The 24,042-nt window shown below is 43.6% G+C and overlaps 2 protein-coding genes across 11 annotated transcripts in view; one reads left to right on the top strand and one right to left on the bottom strand.

Moving 5' to 3' along the window:
• The first annotated feature begins 955 nt into the window (after positions 1-955).
• On the top strand, positions 956-18,453 carry brpf3b (bromodomain and PHD finger containing, 3b). Of its 8 annotated transcripts, none has more exons than XM_036212925.1 (13): positions 977-1,375; positions 2,149-3,705; positions 7,462-7,618; positions 7,719-7,850; positions 8,059-8,187; positions 10,034-10,346; positions 13,909-14,196; positions 14,806-15,351; positions 16,074-16,143; positions 16,549-16,634; positions 16,716-16,807; positions 16,879-17,033; positions 17,583-18,453. In XM_036212925.1, exons 2-13 carry the CDS (start codon positions 2,171-2,173, stop codon positions 17,764-17,766), a joined length of 3,687 nt encoding a protein of 1,228 aa, XP_036068818.1. In that variant the 5' UTR covers positions 977-1,375; positions 2,149-2,170; the 3' UTR covers positions 17,767-18,453. The 8 variants fall into 8 exon arrangements, with proteins under 8 accessions (XP_036068819.1, XP_024148778.1, XP_036068818.1 ...); XM_024293009.2 differs by having other exon boundaries at positions 979-1,375; positions 16,713-16,807; XM_024293006.2 differs by having other exon boundaries at positions 980-1,375; positions 16,546-16,634.
• Positions 18,454-18,506: 53 nt separating this feature from the next.
• nr1h5 (nuclear receptor subfamily 1, group H, member 5) overlaps positions 18,507-24,042 on the bottom strand; it is a 7,207-nt gene continuing 1,671 nt past the window's right edge. The window contains exons 2-10 of one of the 3 annotated variants that reach the window (XM_036212927.1): positions 21,475-21,849; positions 21,260-21,400; positions 20,960-21,183; positions 20,791-20,889; positions 20,625-20,721; positions 19,301-19,417; positions 19,143-19,232; positions 18,952-19,065; positions 18,507-18,876 (exon numbers count right to left, since the gene is read on the bottom strand). In XM_036212927.1, coding sequence (XP_036068820.1) covers positions 18,686-18,876; positions 18,952-19,065; positions 19,143-19,232; positions 19,301-19,417; positions 20,625-20,721; positions 20,791-20,889; positions 20,960-21,183; positions 21,260-21,400; positions 21,475-21,849 — 1,448 coding nt within the window. In that variant the 3' untranslated portion in view covers positions 18,507-18,685. The remainder of the gene's footprint in view (positions 18,877-18,951; positions 19,066-19,142; positions 19,233-19,300; positions 19,418-20,624; positions 20,722-20,790; positions 20,890-20,959; positions 21,184-21,259; positions 21,401-21,474; positions 21,850-24,042) is intronic. The other 2 variants (XM_024293011.2, XR_004948232.1) reach the window with 2 other exon arrangements.

Raw genomic sequence — 24,042 nt, 5'->3', positions numbered from 1 at the left:
GTAAGAGTTATTGTTGTTATTCTGACGTGTACGTCTGACGCGTAATATTAATGTTAAAGATGGATATGCCTTAATTGTTTCTTGTATTCTCATGTAATTGATAGAGAGAATAAATCAATAATTTGTGCAGATAAACCTGTTTGTTCTGTTTGAGTTAGAAATAAATCGCAGTTTGAATAAAAGAACAGATCAAACTGCCGCGAGGCGGCTCGCGCGCGAAAAGACTTGACTGGTGACGTCAGACGGGCCTGAAGAACTTTCACCAATCCGGTTTTCTCAAGTTAGCGTGAAAATATCCGCAGGTTTCCGAGCGGAAGTAGATGAGCCCAACCGTCAAAATAAAAGTAAATAGTAGAGGGATTTTTTTCAGCGTGAGAATCGCACCCAGCCTCTCCAGATAAAGTAATACAGTTGTTTAAAAATTGATGAATGTTTTTTAACACTACATGGCTGGCTGTGAGTAGGAGTATATGCTAGAATGTATGTACATATGTATCTACATGTATTTTACAATACTCTATGCATAATTTGTTTTTACTTTTGGTTGCTCCCATTTATATACATTAATGTATGGATTTGATATTATATATTTGATATATAATATATTTATTATTGTATTATTAATAATAAATGGTTGCTGCCTGCAGGGTCTCCACATTGAGTGTTGTCCAAAAATATCCATCTGCTTCATTCTATTTATGTCCAGAACATCTATGATCTGTTCCTCCCATGGATGTATTCCTGTGTTCCTCTCATGGATTTATTCCTGATACCTCCTGGTCCCTCCCAAAGAGAACTTCAACATCTTCATCTCTGCTTCCTCTCGTCTCTCTATCACAGTGCAACCTGCATAACCAAAGTTCTTATCAGCTCGTTCAGAAAGTGTTCTGAGACACAAACATTTTTCAGAAATGAGACAAACAAACGCTCTTCTTACATTCGTCTATTAATTAAATATTAGAACAGGTAATAAAGTGGAGAACCTTCCAGGCCAAAGTCAACAGTATTTTATTTTATAATCCACAGCCGGAAGTTGTAGTTTATTTTGGCTTGTGAAGCGCAAATCCCCAAACAGCTAGCTAACTAGCTGAAAAGCTAGCATATCTCTAACAAAATTACTTCGTCAAGAACCGCTTTCCTCCCGTGATATTGTAGACATAGCATTAATGAATTCAGTGTGTCCGGAGGAGCCGCTGTCTGCCTCTAAAGCGCCGAACTGTGAGGAAACTGAAGTGCTGAGTTCTGACGAAATCTACCGGCTGGAGGAGCAAACTAAGACGGGCTAGCGGTAGCTGTTAGCCCCGAGAGGGGAGCGGAGGCGCCGGGATCGGCGACCATTTCTGTGAGAGCGGCTCCGAGCGCCGGCTGTCAGTCGGTGGGTAAGACAGCAGAGATGTTTGGCTCTCTAAGCTCCATGCTGTTAACGACTGTAAACTCCGGTGTTTTTCGTCTCGGAATGGTGTTAAATCGTGTCAGTGTTTGAAAATAAAATAAGACAACTAAAGCCTTGGCATTCTGTCAATCTGAAAGTTAGCAGATTTGTTTGTTTCCCTCTCGGTATTTTGTGCCAGTTAGCCGTCACGTTAGCTCGCTGATTTTATTCCAACTTGATAAAATCAGAATCGCTTCTTTAAAGTGCTGTCAGAATGAAATCTGTCTGAGTTAACAGCGTAAAACTGTAAATATGGCTGACATGTTAGGAAGGACTGTGGTCTGTGGAGACCTTGGTATTCGTGACACTGATTGGCTCTTTGACGCGCCAATCATCCTTAAACTGTAATCTGATTGGATGTTAACTATTTGTTGTGGTGAACCTCAATAGTCGAGAATAATCTACTACTTTATTTTAGAAAGTTTTCTGTCTATGTTCTCATGTAAAATGCCTCCTGTTTGTAGTCAAATGATTTTATGAGTTTATGATTGTATGTCGTTTGTTAACCAATAGTCTACCGAATGTTTTGGAGAATGTTTATAATATTGTTTGACACAGAAGCTCAGTTCAGAACAGGTGTTTTTGTGTCGGTGTTTATAAGCTAACTTTTTGTTCATATATCGGGTAAATCTGTAGTTAAAGCTGCTTTGTCTAACAAAAGAAAGTGTTTTTAATTCCAACATTTGTTGCTTGACATTACTTTTTTTTCTAATCAGGAAGGAGTGGGATCAGCAGCCTATGAGGAAACCACGTCAGAAAGGCCAGGTGGGCCCAGGAGGTGAAGCAGATGTTAGGTCCAATGGAGCGATTGCTGGGAGAGGGGCTGGCCGCCAGCGATCCCCTTCTCCTTATAGCCTTAAAGCCTCTCCCACCCGAGAGACTCTTTCTTATGCTCAGGCTCAGAAAGTGGTGGAGGTGGAATTGGACGGAAGGCTCCACCGTATTTCCGTCGTGGAGCCTTTGGAGGTCATCACGGAGGATGAAATGATGGCTCAGGACATCAGTGAGTGCAACAGCAACAAAGAGAACAGCGAGCAGTCATCATCCCCCACCAGCAGTGCCCAAACACCCCGCAAACGCATCATACCAAGAGGTCGAAAGAAAGACTCCAAATGTTTCTCCATCAGGTCAACACAGCCCTCCAAGAACCACTGCCCCGGTGCTCGGCCACTGTCTTCAGAAAAGCTAAATTCATCACACGGTAACCATGTGACTCTCCCAGAACCTAAGTTCAGCGTCCAGGAGACATTCACGCCTGTCGAAGCTCCTCCTCTACCAGCAGCATACTACCGTTACATCGAACCCTCCAGTGAGGAGCATGAAGGAAAGGCAGAATATGACATGGATGAGGAAGACACCGCCTGGCTGGAGATGGTCAATGCTGGCCGGACATCCGACGGTTCCTCGGCTGTCTCCCCGGACACCTTTGAGCTTCTGATAGATCAGCTGGAGGAAGAAGCGTACCGTGAAGCCCGCAGCCGGGCGCCATCTCAGAGCTCTATTGATGACGATGCCTTCTGCTGTGTGTGCCTGGACGATGAATGTCTCAACAGTAATGTCATTCTCTTCTGTGACTCCTGTAACCTGGCTGTGCACCAGGAGTGTTATGGGGTCCCCTACATCCCCGAGGGCCAGTGGCTGTGCCGCTGCTGTCTGCAGTCTCCTCAGAAACCAGTTGACTGTGTTTTGTGTCCAAATCGCGGCGGCGCCTTTAAGCAAACCAGCGATGGTCGATGGGCACACGTGGTCTGTGCTATATGGATACCTGAGGTCTGTTTTGCCAACACGGTATTTCTGGAGCCAGTAGAAGGAGTGAGTAATATTCCCCCAGCGCGCTGGAAACTGACCTGTTACCTGTGCAAGCAGAAAGGCCGCGGCGCATCTATTCAGTGTCACAAGGCCAACTGCTACACAGCGTTTCACGTGACGTGTGCTCAGCGCGCTGGCTTGTTCATGAAGATCGAGCCGGTGAGAGAAACAAACGTCAACGGAACGACATTCTCTGTGAAGAAGACGGCGTTCTGCGAGGCCCATTCCCCGCCGGGGCAGGACGCAGGGTCAGACGAAGAGACGGAAGGACGGGTGGTGGGGAGCCGAGGGAGGGCTAGTAGAGGACAGAGCGCCTACACAGTCGGTCCAGTCACACCAAAAAAAGGCAGAAAGCCAGAAGAGGATGACAAGAGTGATAAAAAGAAAGGGAAGAAGGCTGAAGAAGCATCGCCCAAACACACGGGCTCATTACAAGTTGCAATTCCTCAGATACCCACCAGCAGGTCAGTGGATCCATATTTTTGTTCAGCAAACATTTGAGTTTGATGGTTGAGTTCACATGATTCTGTTCTTCAGGCAGCTGAACTTTAAAGGTTGATCTACAACAGAGTGATGGTAGCTACAGCCATGTCTCAATTCCCTCCCTAAGTACTCTTCTTTTCCTTTGGGCTTTTCCCTTCAGGGTCTCCACAGCGAATCAGTTTCCTCCATCTAAGCCTGTCTTCAGCATCCTCCACTCTAACACCAGCCACCTTCATGTCTTCATTCACTGCATCCCTAAATACTAGAGCTGTCAGGCGATTAAAATTTTTAATCGCATTTTGTCCAGAGCTAACTCGCGATTAATCGCAAATTTACATGTGGCCTTTTTTTAAGGAAAAAAATGTGTGCTTCGTGGAATTTAGCAGTTCTACATTAATTATGAAAACAAGAATGACAAAATTAATAGTTTTCATCAGAAATACTTTATTTTGTAACATTGTATTGAGATAAACTTTCTTAACAATAAAAGGCTGTAACATAAAATGCCTAACAAAAGCCCAAGTGTAAGTGAAGGGCATTTTAAATTCAAAACTTCAATCAACGTTCAGTAAAATAAAATAAAAACATCAAAAATGACATTTCCATAACACTTTCATGTTCATTTTTTGTCAGGACCAAATCTTTTCCTCCTCTGCTGAACTACAGTAATAAATGAAATAGAGATTTATCATTTCCAATGAACTTTTGTTTTTTAAAACCTTAAAGACTGAGAAAAGCGGGATACTCTGTGGATAGTTTGACAGTCTGTTACTGCCGCCGCGTTCTCTGGCTGCAGCTCGATGCAGCGACGTGTCCAGCGGAGTTCACGGATGAATATGCCGGCAGACAGACCGCTATGCTGGGGCTGGATCACGCTTAAACCTCCAGAACATTTAAAACGTCCCCCGGTGAGCTTGCTGTTCGGAACGTCGGGGGTCCGCAGCTCGCCGGACGCGAGCCGGTATCACCAGACGTGGTACTGGACGCGAACCGGAGCCGCGTTAGAGTGCAGGAGCTCTCCAGGTCCTAGCGCCGGCCGGTTTAAGCTCGCAGCTCGGTGGTTGGAGACCCGCCCGTGATCGAGTGAGAGCAGCCAGTGAGTTAAAGGGCGGGACGCCCGCGCGCGGTATGGAAAGGCACGTATGAGAAAGTCCGCGATTAATGCGTCAAAAAAATTGTTGGCGTCAAGCACATGTCAGATTAACGTGTTTTTAACGCGACAAATCTGACAGCCCTACTAAATACTAAAAGTTATAATGTCTGGGACTATCTGCTGCAGTCCAGACACCATTTTCTTAATCCTTTCAGAATAAACTATATCCATATATATGATCATATATTACCTTTGGACCACTAAAGAACAAATTATTTATGAAATATTAGTTATTTTCTTTAGTTTTTTGCTACCTGGAGCTCCACCTGCCGCTGCGTGCTTGGTGATGTCCTCCTAGAGCTGTTTTTTGGCAACAAGTCTGCATTTCTCCCACAAAACTAAATATCACAACTTTATCAAAGATAGATTAACATACGCATATGTGCCTTTTGTAGCCCCGGCCATCGCTAAACTGGTTCACAACCCAATGTCTGACCAGGGAGGAGCCCCGCATCTAAAGTACCAAACACCTGTTTGAGCTGGAATTTATTGAAAAAAGGACACAACTGGAAGATTTACGATATTCTCCATGTAAAATGAAAGTTTTTTGCTGATCATCACTGGATAAGGGGAGAAATTGAGTGTTAGTGTTAGACTGGGGGCGGAGCTTGCACAGCAGAGTCTTCCTGAAAGGGGCGGTCTCACTCTGTGACATCAGATCGTAAAGACCTGCTCGTTTTCGTGGGTATGGGAGGGGCTGCTGTTGAGAGTGCAGGTTTTTAGAATATTAAGGTGCTTTCACTCTGAACGTGATTCTCGCAGCTCCAATGTTAATCAATGGTTCAGGTGCGCTCTGAGGCGAATTGAGCAGAGAGGTTCAAATCGAGCGGCACAGCAAATATGTAAATACCTGAAGTTTGACGGGTCGCTGCGTCCCTTTCAGCTTTGGGCACGGGCCGTTTTCAGTGACTCGGTCAGTAGGGCTGTAATGAGTTTGCTCCTGAAAATTCGAGTATGGATATTCGCGACGTCCAAGAACGCTGGCTCGCGATCTTTATAAATGTAGTAAATTGTAGTAAAATACGATTAAAATATCATCTGGGGACGATGTATATTTGCTCTGAAATGCAGATTAAAATAGGATTTTAAGTCTACGAACTAAAATAAAGTCGAAAGAGCCGCCGTACTGCCACCGGAAGTAAACACATCTTCGTGACGGTGAAGCTTCCGGTTTTCAAAGTAAAACTAGCGAGAGCTTTTTTCTGTTCAGAAACTGAGACGGAAGTTCCGCTCACAGACATAACTTCTGAAAAAATGAATTAACTTTAACATCGGAGCTTTAGCTCCAGTGTTTACATTCTTTTGGTTATGATAACTCCTCAACATTTGACGCAATTAACGAAACTCCAGCTTATTCTGAAGAAACAGCCTCGTGTTGCTGAAAGAGGATGTAATCAACATGAATCAGCTGATTCTGCAGCAAAAAAAAGACTTTTCATACGGGCTCTGCACCAATGTGTGATGCTTAGAACGTAAAATACTGAAGAACTTTGAGGATAGAAAACTGTGGAGAACATTTTCAGGTTTTGTTGTTAAATGATCCAAAACAGCAGTGATTTTATCCTTTTGTTGTTTTACTGCTGAACAAGAAGATTGAAAAAAAAAAGTTTAAAGTGACATAATTTCTTTCTATCTGAATCTTTGTTTTTTTTTATCAGTTTTTTTCATTTTGATCTCCTGTTCTGAATTAAGGTATAAATGATGATTAAATACAAATAATTTCAATTTTCATCCATCTAGTAAATAGACGTACACATAGCAATAAACATTATAATAAAAAATAAGAATCGTGGTTCGACTCGTGAATCGTTGAGCTTGATTCGTGAATCGAATCGGATCGCCACCAAAGTAATGATCCACAGCCCTATCAGCTGATAAAATACTAATCCAAACCAAGCCTTTTTGTCCAGAACTTTAATCTTTTTCCTTTACCCGTTTGAGCTGCAGGTTCTCAGAGCTCATCCAGCCACTTTTGGGCGATGGCGATATACATTCTGGGCAGATCGATGGCTTTTGCTCCTGTGGCGGAGCTCAGTTGTTCGATATACAGGCAGAGCACTCAGAAATGTGTGAATGGATCAAAATACTGCTTTGGGTTCTTTAAAGTGATGATTGAACAGTATAATACACTTAAAAGCTCAAAAAGTAGACTTTCATGGTATGGGCTCTTTAAAGTAGAAGATCACAGTCCTGCAGCAGGAATCAGCTGTAAATCAGCTGTGAAGGGTTTTCTAACGTGGCTTACATGATCACACTAACAGTTCACCATAGATGTTCTTCAAAGAATCTCAGGCCTCTCCAACCTGGATAAATTCCATCTTCAAATGTTGCTGCTGCAGAGCTGTGTAGATCTTCTCCATGAAGAACAACTTTGTGTTTTCTGCGTTAATAAAGCCCCCTGGTCCATCAGAAACAGAGTGGTGGTATCAGGACTGACCCTCTAGATGCTTAAACTGACTGATGTCAAAAGTACCGGTTTTAAAGCAGAGGTTTTTGCATGAGAAGCCATTCTAAATAAGCAGGGATGTTCAGTGTAAACATCTGATGTGTTGAAAATCCTAAAAACCTGTTTTCTGTTTTTCAGGTTGAATAGCATTTGCAAAGGAATCTTCCTCCAAAGGAAAAGCCAGTTCTTACAGAGGTTGTACAACTACTGGCGACTGAAGCGCCAGTCCAGAAACGGCGTTCCGCTGGTCCGGCGTCTGCACTCGAACGTCCATTCCCAAAGGAATACAGAGCAGGTCAGGCCAAAACCTTTAATGTTTTAATGATGACAGGAAAAGGGTTTGCTCTTTAAAAATGGGTAAAGGTTCCAGCTCTAAAGAGAGTTCTCCTTTGTAGCCTGAAGTGGATGAAAGGCTTTCTGCTGCACGAGAAGCTCTGAGATATTGGCAGAAGCTGCGGCATGATCTGGAGAAGGCGCGGCTGCTGGTGGAGCTGATCCGCAAGAGAGAGAAACTCAAACGAGAGCAGGTAAGACTGCGTAAATGGGTTTATTATGACGACCCCGAGTCACACTTTAGATTCAGGCCTTTAAAAGGAAATCGGAACATAGATAACAAAGAAGCTAAGTTTAGTTTATAAAGTGTCCCTCATGATTACATTTGTTCCCAGCAGGTTTTAGTATTCAGTGAAATCCTGTTTTCTTCCTAAACAAAAGCATGTTCTCTGGTCACTGCAGGTCAAAGTTCAACAGGCGGCTCTGGAGATGCAGTTGACCCCAATGCTCATGCTGCTTCGCTCAACTCTGGACCAACTTCAAGAGAAGGACACGGCCCACATTTTTGGCCAGCCAGTTTGTATAAAAGAAGTAGGATTACAAGCTGAATCCGTCTTTGCTTGTTCACGTTTCCCTGACACGGTTCAGTCACATGGAGGAAGTGCAGGTTTTCCTTTGAACTGCAGCAGTCAGTTCTACTGCTAGCATACTGCCTTGTGGATGCATAATGTGGCTCACAGGTTAGGGCTTTGAAATCTGGAAGTGAACCCTTTGTCCTCAGTCTAACCTGTATGGTACGGATGTCCTGATCCGATCACGTGATCAAAAATCGGGCCCGGTCACGTGGTTGATGACTCGATCGATATCGGATGTTGTCCCCCGATCAGTATCAGATATTTCATTTATTCTTAATATATCAGCACGTTATATTTCAATCTTATTATTCCAGATAAATACTCCACTAGAAGTCTGCATGTCATGAACAGATCAGAAAATGTTATTCCTAGAAAACAGCAGCAGTTTAAACAGGAGAACAACAAAAACAATTCAGTCAAGCTAGATAGATGATCACAGATTCAGACTTCTGGGATCAATAACTCTTTTAAAAATACTTTAAACTAACACAAACAACAATCTATAAAGGCTCTAACAGAGAAATAAAAGTTAAGAAAATTAACTACAGTGGTAAACAAATTGAAAATGTGATGTCTTAAGAACTTAAAAGAGAATCTTAAACAAAAACAAAAAAAAGCCTAATAAATGGTTCTAATGATATGAGCTATTCATGAACACTCACCATCAAATTCATGCTAAAACAAAATCATAATTTATTTTTAAGAATTCTAAATGAGAACAGGAATCACATTTGGTCAAAAATGTTCAATAGCTCTAAAGATGTTAAAGCTAAAGTCACTAAACTTTCTCACATGACTAATTATCACTTGTATAACAAGAAATTAATATATTTTCTTTCCTAGTTTATATTTGCTCTATTTTTACTTGTTTATTAAAGCTACTTCACAGAAGTGTTTTATTGAAGTTTTTAATGATAAAAGAAGGTTATTGAAATATAAATGAGGGACAACACTAATCTGTTTGTTTAATTTATTCATGTTTTAAATGTCTTATAAAAGTATCAGATCGGGACTCGGTATCGGCAGATACACAAAATCAAATGACTCGGAATCGGTTTGTGCCCAAAAAAAAACCTGATTGGGACACCCCTACTGTACAGTGTATAGTGTATAGTATGTTTGTGCGGGAAGCAGATTGACTAATGAGAAGCTGGAAGGGCTTTAAAAGGGCAGAGGAGAAACACAAATGACATTAACCTGCGGTCTGTGTTTCTATAGAACGTTTGAAAAGAAGAAAAAAAGACTTAAAACTTTCCTTCTCCTTTCTTCATGCAGCCTCACATACATGGCTGAGAGTTGAATGGGACTGACTGAAACTGAATAAATCCTGTTTAGACGCTGAACGTCAGAGCTCATGTGATGCATTGATAAACTAAAGATAGCGGTGTGTGGTTTCAATGGATACTCGCTGCCTCTGATGGTCACAGACATCGAAGGGTGGCAGACGGTAATTTCTAAGACTTGGACCTGAAGGTCGTTTCTGCAGCGATCATATGGTCATCAGTTGGTTTAGTTTACATGTTTGATCATCTGATTTTACAGTGTTCACTAGGGTGTAACGCATCACGGAACTCACGGTTTGGATCGTGTCACAGTTTTAGGGTCACAGTTCAGATCATTTTTCAGATCAGTAAAAATAAGTGAAAAAAAAAGAAAAAAACAACAGGGAAAAACAAGAAGGTAAAAGACTAAAATAAGTTTTTTAAAAAGGTTGGATCACATCAGTTTTCGTGCTGGAGCGCATGTCTGGTTTGTGTTTTCTGGAGTCTTCAGTCTCCTGAGCAGCTTTGGTTTGTTCGCAGGTTCCTGACTACCTGGAGTTTATCAGCCATCCCATGGACTTCTCCACCATGCGCTCCAAGCTTGAAAGCCATTTCTACCGCTCAGTGTCCGACCTGGAGGCAGACTTCAACCTCATGGTGTCCAACTGCCTCCTCTACAATGCCAGTGACACCGTCTTCCACAGAGCCGCACTACATCTCCGGGACTTAGGGGGCGCCGTTTTGCGTCATGCCCAACGACAAGCCACAAACATTGGCCTGGATTTGGACAGTGGCATGCACCTCGCAGAGTCTCCCCAGAAGAGAGACTTCTACAGCTGCACCTGGGAGGACGGTAAGACACAGAGACGATCTTTGTCTTTGTGACCGCAATTTCTGCAGATGCAAGGTTCTGGATTGAAGACCAATTTGGATTGATTGGTTGTCGGGCTGCAACGATGTGTTGATTAGTCATGACTATAACGACTAATTTAATGGTCAATTAGTCTTTTTTATATCTCAAAATTACAGTGCACGCTTTGTAACGTCTGCTATTCTCTTTGACACACACGTGCAGTGGTTCTAATCCGGGTCAGTTGTGATGTCACAGGAAGTTCTAGGAAGACTTGGGTACCATAACAACACACCAACGGAGCCTGAAAGTGGGAAAGATAAAAAAATAAAAGACAAGACCGAAGTGTCCAACGCAATATCTGCTAGACAGAACTTGTGTTCCACAGCAGCACTATGGTGATCATGAACACCTGAAGAGGAAGCACGTTGTGACTGAGTATGATGACGCTGAAGAGGGATCACCGTGTAGTTACGCTAAAGTCTAGTTTAAGTCAGTGACGTGCGGTGACGTACATGGCTGGTGAGGCACTGACGTCATCAGTCAGATTTACAGACATATGAACTCTACAGAGCAGCTGATTCACCGTTTGATTGACAACAATTAAAATGTGTTGTTTAAAATTTGATTTCAGCATTTTGCTTCTGTTTACAAACTGTAGTATAGGAAAAAAAAATCCCCAAGATTGTTGTTATAGACGTACTTTTACTTACAAATGAAGTCTGTGCTGCTCCTTCTGAAGAAACACATGAATAACCTGTTTGTAGAAGTCTTCCTTTTGTTTCCTCAGTTTTAGAAGTCTCTCTAGCTGTGTCTGAATTCCCCCCTACTCACTATATAATGTGTTCACCATTTTCTAGTGCTGTATACATCTACTAATTCCAAAATCAAGTGCACTAGAAATTCCCAAAAGTCTTTGCATAAAAACTAGCATTCATCAATGCTCACTAGATTAGCGAAGATAGACCACAATGCATTGCGGTTAAACAATTTCGAACAAACAAACATGTTTAAATGTATTTTTTGAATAAACCATCTACATTTTCACCATCAGAACATGATGGAGTCAGAAATTAATGCTGGGAAATGTTCGTATTGAATCGATTTTGACTTCATGAAATCAATTATGTCATATCAGGCGTTTGGAAAAACAAAAGAAAAGTCGTGACCATAGTGTCCGGATTGCCTTTAAAAGGTAGGTTCTTAGTAGTTAGGGACTAGGGAGGGATTTCAGACTCAATCTCTATCTCAATGAAGACCACTACCAGTGACGTATCTAAACAAATTCTTGAGTTTAGGGATTTAAAAACTAAATCCTTCCTTTAGAAATTGTGGTTAAACAATATTAAAGAGTAACTGGACGGCTTCACTTGCCTTGCTGCCGCTATACCTATTATTCTTTATCTGCTGTGTCACATACACTCTCTGGGCTCACCAGCGCCCTCTGCCTTGTGGCATGCATACTGTGGTGAGGCAGGCGGACTGTCTGCCGCACTTAGTGTTTTTTTCTCATTTTAGTGAATAAAAAAACTAAATGAGCCACAAACTGAAACCAATGTAATCAGCCAGAAGGCGAGAGACTAGCAAATTAGGTAATTTTAAAATAAAGCATCTTATATGATGATAGAAAGACCGAAGCAATACTGCACATGTGTCAGTGTGTGGGGTGCTGGGGAGGTGGGGCTACAGCTGCCTCACTCAGCGCCGTTTGGAGTATTTGAACAGGAAATTTGTAAATTTGCTGCTTTTTTACTGAAGAAACGTTGAAAACCCACACAGAAAATGGTATAGAAAAGACATTTCTAAAAAAATAGCATTTTATTTTACCTTTTAAAAAGTACATTCATTTTATGTAATTAATGCATTTTTTAAGCTATGTTTTGCAGGTGAAACTCTGCCTCCCCTGACTTCACGTCACTGAGCTAAGCTAACATTAGCACAAACTTGCTAGCTAAATGTTTGTTTGCATCCCTGCAACCTCTATCTCCCCCATCAGAGTGAAATATCTCTGAAGGAACATCTGCTCTCTAAAGAGATCAAGTGTCATCACTTTCCTGCTACCAGCAAGAACATCGGACAGTCTGGAATTCTATAGAGTCAGAGTTTAGAGAAGTTAAATACAGTTGTGAACGTCCAGAACCCCAAAATGAACTTTAGTTCTATTTGAGTCAGAGAGATCAAAACTTTATCTTTAGAGAAAAATAGTTATTTGATTCAGATTCTAACCTCATTTGATCTAAATCTGGTTTTAATGACAGAAACTAATTAAAGGTTCAACTCTTTAACACTAGAACTCCAGTGTTTAGGCTCTTTGATTTATTGTAACTTTTCAACTGTTAACATGATAATTCCACGCCGCTTTTCTCCTTCATAATCTACAGGAATTATTTTGTTAACGGTTGAAAAGTTAAAGTATGTTAAAGATATTGTGTTTAAGCGTCACTGGTGACGCCTCAGGTATTAAAGGGTTAATACACTTTCATCCTAATTGTCTTTATTTTTAGTTAGCATATAGCTTAAACAGATCAAGTTGTAAAGCTAATCATAGTTAAGATGTTTTTTAGATGCAGCTTACGTATTAGTCGACTATTTGTGTATTGTAAATTGTAATTGTCGACTATTAAAGTAATCGTTTGTTGCAGCTTTGGCTGATTTAGTTTAGTGTTTTCTTGTGACAGTCTTAACAGCTACTAAGGTGTCACACAGTCTTTAGAGATGGGTTTTAACATTAGTGGTGCACGATATAGACTTTTTACAACCAATACCAATATCCAATGTTTTCCAGCCTCTTGCAACCGATATCAATGCTGATAATCAACAAATATTTTTTTTTAAACTTGAGAAAAAACTATTTACAAGTACAAAGTAAGAGTGCATGGCTCTTATGTATTCCAACAAATTTGCTGAACTAGTTTTACCTTCAAATAAATTGAACTACAGCTGGTACAAACACTATTAGCTTTTTCAGTCATACATCTGTAAATAGAGAAAGTGCATTTAATGGTCAGAACAAATGTTAAGACTTTGACTTAAATAGCAATGTTACAAGAACATTTTGTCAATACAAATAATGCCCAATATAATATATGCAAAAGAAATACTTTAATCTCAAAGTGCAAAAATTACTGCTTTGTTTTCAACTGATGAGCAAAATAAATGGTTGCTCATAAAAATTACCTTTTCAAAAACATAGGCAGGCTTGATTTCTGACAGATTAGAATCAAGCATACCTCTCCGCCAGAATCCGGTGTATTTAGCGCGGTGTTTGGACAGGTTGCTGCTGTTCCCGCCATTTCTGTTAAGTTTTTACTACATCTGAGACAGCGCGCGCTGTCTGCATCTACTTTAGATAAATACACCTTTGGATTTTTTTGCTAGCGCCAGCTCTGCCATCTACATGCGTTTGCTGTCTTTGCATTTTATCTGCAAATTTTTTTCATATCGGAATCATCAGCGTGATGTCATAATGTCCAATATCAGCCGATATTTATCAGTAACCCATATTATCGTGCAACACCATTTGACATGTGATGCTGTTGTTGGACTAATGTCTTGCTTCACTCAGTCGACAGTGTGCTGGATCCCAATAACCGGCTCCACATGAGCGTGGAAGACCAGCTGAAGGAGCTCCTGGAGAAGCTGGACTTTGTCACCTCCATGCGCTGCAGCGGCGCCCGAACCCGCCGCATGCGCCTCCTCCGTCGGGAGATCAACAGTATTCGCTATAGGCAGGGCCAGCCCCCCCGCCACAGCCTCCTCAATGGGCATCTTAAGGAAGAGGAGGAGGAGGATGAAGACGACGGTGATGAAAAAGCGGCAAAGACGGAGAACAGCCGTTTGTCCTCCGACAAAGGTGAGAGAACTGTGGGAGGTTTACGACAGAACCGGTTTCTGAAGCTTGAGCCTTTGGAGCCACCTTTTTGAACGCTGAGACCCGGTTGTGAACATGAGCTAATGGAACATTGTCCTCAGGTAATTGAGCCAGGGCCCCCCCCACGCACCAACCCCAACCACCCCACTGTCTCCAGTCTAGTAAGTAGGGGCCCACAGAGTCTCGTTAGCCATGGCTGCCTCACAAACTCCTCTTTCCCAGTGTCTGCACCTCCTCTCTACATCCCTCTCATGGACTCACCACTCTCCATTGGCCACATGCAGTCATGTCATACCATCCCACTTCTGACAGCAAACCTGTCGGCCTCAGAGATGACAGCAAAGCATGATGATGACAGTCATGAGTCAGAGGAAGTGTCATTCTGCCATGTTGCTGGTGTACAGTTGTGAGAGCATTATCGTTCACTTTTGTTGAAAGAAAAGGTCCTCCATGTTTTCCTGAACTCTTCAACTTTGGGTGACGGTTAGCTCTGAACCCCTGAAGTGTGAATGCAGCGCCACCGCATCGCACCCCCGCAACCATGTCACACTCACTCTGGCTGAAATAAAGTTTTCTGTCCTCATCTTTCAGAAGACCTCAAATCCACTTCCCCCCCAACACTGGAACCAACAGGCCCGGCTCCTCCTCCGCGACGGGGGGACACACTTCTGGAGCCTCCCACGCTGCGGCCCATCACAGCGGAGCCCCCCGGTTGGCCCTGCAAGCGGCTGAAGATGGACGGCGATGTGTCAAGCGGCCCCTCTGACAGCATTGAGGACCAGGAACGGTCTACAGCGCCACATTTGCACGGTCAGGAGGTGTCCAACGGCCTGACGGCACACAATCCTCCACCGTGTCATTCCACCGGGGGCGTGGGGCGCCGGACTTCTGTGTTATTTAAGAAAGCAAAAAATGGTGCCAAGCTCTTCCGAGAAAGAGACAGGACTTTATGGAATGGGAAAGGAGCACAGGAGGAACACAACTTCACAGGACCCAACTCCTCCTCAACAACCCCCTCCACTACTCCTCTGTCCACCCCGACCAAGACCCCGCAGAAAAGCCCAGGACCCCCTCTCCTGTCCACACAAGACCTGTGCTCAGATCCTGAGCTGCAGAGGATGCAGACGCTGGAAAGTGGTGAGAGCACCAGTTTCTGCTCCTGTTACTGCCTTTACATGCTCTTCAGAGCCAACTGCTGTCCATCAGGATGGCTCTGAAAATCTAATCTGCAAATCAATGTGTTTCTTGTTGTTTTTTTGGTAGGAAAACATAGTTCCTGTTAGAATTGAAGTGATGCAAATCCACATTTTTTCACTTTAAATCATAACAATCTAACAGTTTTTCACAACTTAAATTCAGAAAATAGAACCGAATACTGTTAAACACTAAAATTACAGTCTGAACTTGTGAGTTTAGATCAGCCTTTGTTTAAAAGGCTTTGTTTGAGGGGCCATACCATAAAGAACCAACTTTTTGAGCTTTTAAGTGCATTATACTGTTGAATCCTCTCTGTAAAGAACCCCAAAGTGGTATTTAATCCATTCAAGCATTTCTGAGTAATCCTGTAAAAACCTACACTCTCAACAGCAGCCCCTCACATACCCACGAAAACGAGCGGGTCCTCACATGCTGATGCTACAGAGTGAGACCGCCCCTTTCAGGAAGACTCTGCTGTCCCAGCTCCGCCTCCAGACTAACACCAACACTCAATGTTTCCACTTAAAAGCTCAAGAAGTGGTTTTTTCATGATATGAACCCTTTAACCCTCATGCTCTAAAGTTAAAGAACTTTTGTGCTTTAAAGACTTTTTTTTCTCTCGTTTAAATGTTTAGAATTAATTTTTTGTTCTTTGCTTCCAGGACTAACAAATGGCTTCAGCGTTGTGGACGGGTCTGACTCCGCGTCCTGTCCAGTTCTGCACAAAGAAACGTAAGACTTGACAAAGTTTCCGCACAAACATGAGTAAATCAAGAGTTAAAACATTTCCAAATATTCAGTTTATATTTTGCTAAATCACCAACAACCACACAGTTTGAGAATAAATAAAAAACAAAACAACAAAGCAAAACAATATATTTTTAATCATTAGTGAATTTGGTATTTTATTTAGGAAAATAATGGGATTCTCTTTGGATGGATGCTTTTACCTTTCTGTCTCTTCTAACACGTCCTTTGTGTTCCGTCATATTTTTGTAACTAAGATAACTAAAGTTGTGATTCTTTACAATTAAAATAAACTGTGGTGCAGTTGGAGTTTCTTTAAGCGGCGTGTTCGATGCTTTTCTTTTGGGTAACAACATGGAAACTGAAATATAATTTACTGTCTTACAGCAGCTCTCCCCCCAAACGAAGCCTTGGAAAACCGGCTCTTTCCAAAGTTCCTCTCTTTGAGATGCTAAATGGAGATTCCGATTACTCTGGTATTCTCTGGTTTTCTCTGAATCAGCTTTTTCTGTCCCTGTTTTCATCAAGTGACTCCAGTATGTTTTGTCTTTGAGGAGCCGGCAGCCAAACACCGGAGCGGGACATGGAGCTGGAGCCTCTGGAGCTGGTGTGGGCCAAATGCCGCGGATACCCATCATACCCGGCGCTGGTAAACTCTGAACGTTTCCTTCCATCTCCAGCCTCTGAAGGCTGAGCTCACATAGCCCTAAATTTTCTCAGATTATTGATCCAGACATGCCACAAGAGGGCCTACTGCACAATGGAGTTCCCATACCTGTCCCACCCAAGGACGTCCTGCACCTGGGGGAGCAGAGACAGGAGGACGCCAATGAAAAACTCTACCTGGTTCTTTTTTTTGACAACAAGCGGACATGGTGAGTGCTAAAAGTGTTCAGGATGTCATAAGTGCCTCATGGCTTTTTAGTAGGGCTGTGAATGTTGACTGTTAACGAGTGTGATTAATAAAACATAATTACTTTATTAATATTTATTACCTGCCGTTCAGCTGTGAGATCACCGTAATAAAACTCAGTCTAAAATAAACTTTTTTTACATCCTGTGATTGAGATTTTATTAAATTAAAGAGATAATATTGATAAATCTGGCTTGTTTGTAGGTGAACAAATACGTATTTTCCACCATGGTTTGTAAACAAATTCTTTAAAAATCAGACAATGGGATTTCCTGGATTTTTTTCTCATTTTGTCTCCCATAGTTGATGTATTACAGGACACTCATCTTTTTTAGTGGGAGAACTTAGACATTTGGTGGCTGAATAAATACGTTTTTGCCCCATTGTAGCTGTGGGGGTGTTGGCCTGCTCCAACAGTCAGTGAAGGGAGCACACAGACACTTTGCAGTGTGTGTATGCAGAGAAGACCTCCGTCATCAGAAAACTGACCCGGGTCTTTTTGGCTCTGCAGGCAGTGGCTTCCCCGGGACAAGATGACCCCTCTGGGCGTGGATGACACGGCTGACAAGCTGCGCATTATGGAGGGTCGCAAGTCCAGCATCCGCAAGTCCGTGCAGGTGGCGTACGACCGGGCCATGATCCACATGAGCCGAGTCAGCCACAGCCACTGCTTTGTGGCCCCCAACTTCTTTTAAAGGCGGGGGAGGACTCCACATCACAGAGACACTGGCGTCTGACAGCAGAGCTGTAAGTGAAGCCACTAAACCCCATGGTGGAATGGTGTGTCCCGGTCTGGGATTTTGAAGGTCTTGGATTTTTTCTGCCTGGATATCAACAGAATCTCTGCCTAGCAACAGATGATCACTGCCATGTTTTTACAGAACCTTTTCTACGTTCATCTTTTCCTAAAGAACTCGTGTACATTTTAACGGCACACTTTTGTACATATGAATGTGTAATTACGAAATCCTTTTAATTTAATGTTGCTGTTTTAAATGCGTATTTCAATCAGCTGACGAGTCACAGAGGGACTTATGGGGGGATCCTCAGCGAACAAAAACGAGCCGTTCTTTATATTTGAATTCTCTTTTTATACAGAGAAAAATAGTTTATTTATGAAAGATTTAAAACAAGAAATAGAGCTATATTGGATAAATTCAGAGATCGACTTATTTAAATCAAAAGCTAATAAGTTTTAAAACCCATTATTTGATAGAAACCTGTTTCTGGAGTCAAACTGTCAGCCCCACTCATGGTTTTATTTATTCCCACAACACAACGTCAGCAGATGACAGAACTGTCTCCTGATAATCACTTAATTTTCTCCTGTCAGTATTTCCTCATTTTGGAAAATGATTTATTAAAAACTCTATGAGAACTTGGAATGTCTCTTCAAATGTTTCTTTTTTACAATGAAACTTCCTGGAGAGTTTTTATTAGTGGGATGAATAACTGGATTTTATCACTTTATTTGGGAAAAATCAGTAAAAGTGCTGAAAGTTTGTTTACAGGAACTAAAAATATAAAAAAGATTTTTTAAATTCAGTGGAGATTTGTTTTGACTTTAGTGCTTGTAAGGTCAAAGGTCATTTCAGGAATCCCTTGGTCTGATCCTCATCCGTGTTGGCCTCTTATCAGAATGAGGTAGTTGTGATGAAGAGTCTGCAGCTCCGTCAGCCGGCCCAGCAGGCGGCCGAAGCGCTGCGGCCCCCCCTGGGCCTGGCCCCCACACAGCCTGGACAGCAGGTCCAGGATCAGCTCCTGCATCTTCTCCACACGACCGGCCGCCCGCAGAGACGCTCGGTCTGAAGACGCACAGGAAATGCCGGGTCAGCTCCGAGGAGCGCCTCACCGTTCTATGTGTGGTTCTGGTGCTTCACCTGAGCATAGCAGCGCTGTGGCGGTGAGCAGTGCGTACTCCGCCTCCGTGACCTGCAGCGCCGCCATGCTACGCAGGAAGCCAAGCACTGGGCGGAGGAGATCCTCACTGCTTCCTGTTCACATGTGAAGTCTGTCAGAAGTTCATCCACAGGCTGTGTTTCATTTTCTGGAGGCGGGATTGTGAGCTCACCTGAGGACATCAGCACCCTCCCCACCATGTGGTCCTTCACCTCTGCGTGTCTGAACCAGCTCTGTGCCGACACGCTGAAGAGCTGCAGAGCTGACGACCAGGACAGTCAGACAGAGCTTTCTGTGGGAAGGCTGCGGCGTCTGACGGTGGTTTCTCACCTGGACTGGGGCTTAACGGGTTGAGGGAGAACTGCTGCGCTGACAGCAGAAACACCACCTCCAGCCAGGAAGCGGACAAAAGAGCGTGCTGCTCCGAGAAATCCAGGAGGTCAAAGCCTGAGAACACCAGTGAGCCATAAAACACACCAGCAAACAGACCTCACACACCACAAGCTGACACCACGACCCCCACCCAAACCAGAGGGGCAGCCATGAGGTGACCTCCACATCTGCATGAGGTGACCTCCACATCTGCATGAGATGACCTCCACATCTGCATGAGATGACCTCCACATCTGCATGAGGTGACCTCCACATCTGCATGAGGTGACCTCCATCTCCAGAAATCTCCCCCTCACCTGCTGGCAGATGTTTTTCTGGACATTTTTAAACGTTCAAGCCACTCATCCGTATCTTCTGAAATGCGTCCGGACCAGGAAGCCCAGCTGAACACATTTAGGAGGACCTCTCTTCTGCCAGAGTTCCGAATTTTCCTGGTCTCTTCCCGGAACCACAATCTTTTCCTTCACTTCCTGTTTGGAAATTTCTGATAATCAAAAATCTAACTTTATCACTTCTGTCTGTTTCTAGAACCTTCTCTTTGTTTACTACTGGAGTCTCAAATCCAAGAAGCCAATAACTTTCATTTTCAACATTTTTTTTTTTAAATATATATTTTTCATTTTTTTTCTAAAATGTTTGGATCTGAAGGGTCTGTCCCGCTTGTTTTCCGAACACGTGTGTTCTCCTGGATCCGACGTATTCATAACCCCCGAACACCCGATCCTGTTGCAGATCGCAGTCCGCAGAAAAGAAGGCACCCTTTGGCTTGAAATAAGGTTTGGAAAAAATTAATTGAGATCGAATTGACCTAAGAATATCAATATTGATCAATCAATCACTTTTTTTTTATTTGCTGCTTTCAATTTGTGTAAGAATAAAAAAAAAATTGTGAAGAAAAGTTTCACCTTTGATCAGTTTGAATCCCAACTTATGTGGAATTTGATAAACAATTGTTTTTTTAATACAAGTATCATAAATTAATTTCATTTAAACAGAATCTCAAACTTCTGAATTCAAATCAGTCAAGTATTTTTTTTAGCATGACGCATGTCATCCTAATGAATTTTATTTTTGAAACACTAAGGTGTTAAAACAGCAGCTCAAACCTAAATGATTGTTTTTTATGAATGGAGTGAAACCTGCTGATGGGAATGCAGGTTAAAAGTTCAGGACTTTCAGAATAAAGGTGCACCTGCTTTCCTCCAACAGCAGGAGCACCTTTACCTTCATCCTCATCTGACCAGGGGGAGGGTGACCGTACCTGGCACCGTCCTGGCAAACTGCAGCAGCTTTTGTAGTTGTGGCGACACCGCAGCAGGCAGGCCCCCCCCGTTCTCTGACCACGCCCACTCAGAAATCTGCCACAGTCAGAAGAGCGTGAGGACAGCGGAGGAACTTTGTGAACGTCAAGCTTTATGCTGACCTACCATCCAGCTGCTGCCTCCCTGATCCTTGCAGGAGCGCTGCGCCTCCACCATCCTGTCCACCAAATACCTCTGCTCTCTGCTCAGGCTGGTGGGCGGAGCCTAGAGCAGGTGGAGGGCAGAACGGTCAGGCCCAGGTGGAAGAGAGGCACTTCGTGTCTGACTCATTTACCTGTGTTATTGGCACAGATGCCAAAACTCCACCCCTAACTTCAAGAAGATCTGTGTGGGTATGGCTTCCAGCAGGACGGCAGCCCACATGTGGTTTTACCTGTCCAGGTAGTCTGGCGGTGGGTGTCAGGCTCCTGGTTCCTGTGCTGTCGTCTTCCTCCAGTCCTCGATCCTTCATCCCCTTCCTCAGGCGCTTGGACTGGCACTGCACTTCCGTAAGGAGGCCTGCAAGGTTCACAAACCCCATTTTCAGTGTCAGGTTTGAGTTTCTGTGTTAGTGTATGGAGGCAGACGTCCTCACACTCCGCCAGCATTCCCACCGCGCGGCACTTCCGGAGCCGGCAGTCCTGGCACTTCCTCCTCATGTACATGTCCATCTCACAGCTGCCGCCACTCTTACAGCGGTACACTGCCTTTTTGGTCACACTGCGCCGGAAGAAACCTGCAGGGGGCGGGGACAACAGCAGCTCACCTTGCTGTGAAGCCAAGCAAAAGCCTTCAGATGATCTCAGGTACCTTTACAGCCCTCACAGGTGAGGGCGTTGTAGTGATACCCCGACGCTTTGTCCCCACAAACCACACACAGCTCATCCTGGCCTCTGCTCTTGCCCCCTATTCCCAGGCGGGACCTCCGCCCAAGGGGCAGCTCCACGGATCCACAGCCCTGAACCGGGCCCCCGCAGAGGGGATCCGGGCCTGGCTGGCAGGGCCCCTCCAGACAGACGGCGCCACACTGGTATGAAGGGTGGCAGAGCTGGGAGGAGGTGGAGGAGGGCGGAGCGCTGTACAAGGAAAGGGGCAGGTTTGCAGGGAGGTGCTGCTGCTGGCTGAACGGGAGCAGCTGGAGGTCCGGGTCCTGCAGGGGACAGCCAAGCGGATCGGCTAGCAGATCTGGAGGAAAAAAAATCTAGATTTAGATCATTTGATGATGAAAGAATCCACTGCAGCGGATTTTAATAGAATCATTCTGTGATTTAAACACACATTCTTCAATTTTTCTGTAAAACTGCTCAGATCTGCAGCTGAAGAGTTAAATTTAGTAAATAATGTCGATTTCCAAAAATGTATATTAAGCAAAAATGTTATTTCTAAGTTGTTTTTTATTAGGAGAAAAACATGAAAAAAACCAGGATGGAGAAAAATAAAAATGATGATTTTGACGTTTCTAACATGTTCTCGTAGCATTTCTCTGATGATGGAGGACATGCATGGAGAAAATGATTCTTGAGGGATTGTTCAAATCGTGAATCAGGAGCTGAGCGGTTATCTGGCTCCAAACTGTACGGCTGGATAGAAGTTTCTCACCGTTTTTGTTGCAATGCTAATTTTATACACCAAGGTGCATGACAACAGAGGAGCTTTTAAGATTACAAAAGAGCAAAAGATGATTGCAGCGGGACTTAAACAAAGGCCTAAAACCCATTAAATTCAGGCGGTCAGAGGGACGGGACGCCAAAACCTTCACTAAGAACGATGTCCCAAAACATGAAGAGACGAAAAGCAGAACGAGTCTGTGCTGAAGTCCCGTCCCGGTCTGTGGTGATGTTGCAGCTTCACGTCATCTTCAGACCTCTGCTCCTTCAGGATGCAGTGAAAAGCTTGAGAACGGCTCGCAGCTCAAACAGGATGCAGCTGAGAACTTCAAAAGCGCTCCCTGGTCTCTGAAGGCCCATCTTCTTGGAGAGCAGTTCAGCAACCCCCCAGGGAAAACACGTGCTGCTGCTGAAAGTCAAGAGCCCACTGTGGGACCTGCGCTGATTAAAAAGAAGGCCCACCCAGGGGGTGGGAGTCCCAGAGGCAGAGAGTCTAACACGCCGTCAAAGTTCACATGGATGTGAACCATCAGTGATGCTGATGCCCCGCCCCCAGTGGGTTTAGGCTCCAACAAAAACACCACATCTTCCATAGGAACAGCTTGACAGCAGTGAGTGAGCCTCACCTGGTCCAGAACAGTTCTGGCTCCTCCCACCTGAGGTTCACCTGTTCGACTCTGGATTTCTAAACTGATGGAGTAAATTCCTGATGTTGACAGACGGAGAGAACGTGGATCCAGACGCGATGAATGAATCCTTTTTCCTCTCTGAACACTAACAGAGGTCAAACAAAGGTCACTGCAGGGTCTGTGACGTCATGATTGACTTTACTGGCCAGATCTTCATCACAGCATCTTCTGTGAGTGAGGAAGACAGAATGAACCTGCAGACTCTTATTGCTGTCTGGGATTCTTGTTTTTCTGTGATTCATGGGGTTAATTTACAGAACGGCTTTCCTAACCTCAGGTTGGGTTGATCAGGATCAACCATTTCTTGTTATGATCTAATGACTTTGTTCCCACCTTTGCTTTTCACTTCAGACCCACTGAGATCTAGTTTGCTGTTGCCATGGTGATGGATAAATGCTGATCACACAGATGGATCAATGTTCCATCAGTGTGATCAAGTAAACTCAGTTTCCAGATCAGATTCAGATTTTGTAAACTCAGGATATTTTTTAAAGAAATGTGTTAAAAGATGGAAACGGACGTCAGTCATGTTCTCAAAAACAAACATTTTTGATGATTGTTGAGAAAAATCGAACCCAGAATGTAATTTTTCTTTGGATTTTAAAATTCAAATGTGATTTGCAAAAAAAAGAAGAAAACTTAAAAAAGAGAAAACTAAACCCCTCCCCCTAAAGTGTTTGATTCATTCATCACAGTAGAAACAAACTCTGTTTCTTTATTACAGATTTGGAAGGAAAGCCCTTCTGAGCAGAAAGAAGCTAGGATTATAATGTGGACTGAGTTTGGGATTGGATTATCCAGAACATTGACTTCACAGTGTGACCCGGGATTGAAGAGGACTCATAACAGATTAGGAATGATAAAGGAAGATCCAGAATGTTCCTGGACATGCCTGATGGATGAGACAGACAGGAATGGTTCTGAACCCTTCCAGAACCGTCCTGGACCCATTCTGCTTCTTTAGCTCCGAGTCCAGATGTTTCCCGTCTCCATCAGACCCCTCTGTCCGGGTGGGCGGGGCCTTCCCGGCGTGTGACAGGGCTGTTTGTAAACCATCTGAACGTTGTCTAAACACTCCTCAA

Source organism: Oryzias melastigma, linkage group LG7 (genome assembly GCF_002922805.2).
Source record: "Oryzias melastigma strain HK-1 linkage group LG7, ASM292280v2, whole genome shotgun sequence".
In the NCBI taxonomy this organism is placed as follows: Eukaryota; Metazoa; Chordata; class Actinopteri; order Beloniformes; family Adrianichthyidae; genus Oryzias; species Oryzias melastigma.
This window is presented reverse-complemented; position numbering and strand designations above follow the sequence as displayed.